We start from the raw sequence: 359 nt of genomic DNA, 5'->3' as shown, positions 1-359 counted from the left end.
AGAGAGAGAGAGAGAGAGAGAGAGAGAGAGAGAGAGAGAAAAAGAGAGATACGGAGTAATGATGGATTCTTACCTGCACCCGGCAGACCGACAGGACGCCGAGCAGCGCGGCTAGCGCCAGCATCCTCTTCATCCTCTTCTTCCTCTTCCCGGCCTACCTATTACGATCCCACGATTCTCGTCGAGAGTGTCCGCTCCGAAGATACTCTCCGCAGTAGGATCCTTCTCTCACCCCGTCCCTTCCTCCTCTCTTCCCACGAATGCGACGATGAGTGTGCGTCGTAACTCGTCGCGTATATCGTATGCCCGTGAGCGAAACGGAATGGCCTCGAATTCGATTATACTTATCCGTATATACG

General features: G+C 53.5%; 1 protein-coding gene across 1 annotated transcript in view; it reads right to left on the bottom strand.

The window, feature by feature from the left end:
* LOC105622992 (beta-amyloid-like protein) overlaps positions 1 to 133 on the bottom strand; it is a 57,895-nt gene extending 57,762 nt beyond the window's left edge. Inside the window, exon 1 of the mRNA XM_012204397.1 lies at positions 74 to 133. Within this exon, the coding sequence (XP_012059787.1) occupies positions 74 to 133 (60 nt within the window). The remainder of the gene's footprint in view (positions 1 to 73) is intronic.
* Positions 134 to 359: the final 226 nt, after the last annotated feature.

The sequence above is a fragment of the Atta cephalotes genome, assembly GCF_000143395.1.
Source record: "Atta cephalotes unplaced genomic scaffold scaffold00002, whole genome shotgun sequence".
Classification (NCBI taxonomy): Eukaryota; Metazoa; Arthropoda; class Insecta; order Hymenoptera; family Formicidae; genus Atta; species Atta cephalotes.
Note: the sequence above shows the minus strand (reverse complement) of the source record. Positions and strands in the feature narration are given on the sequence as shown.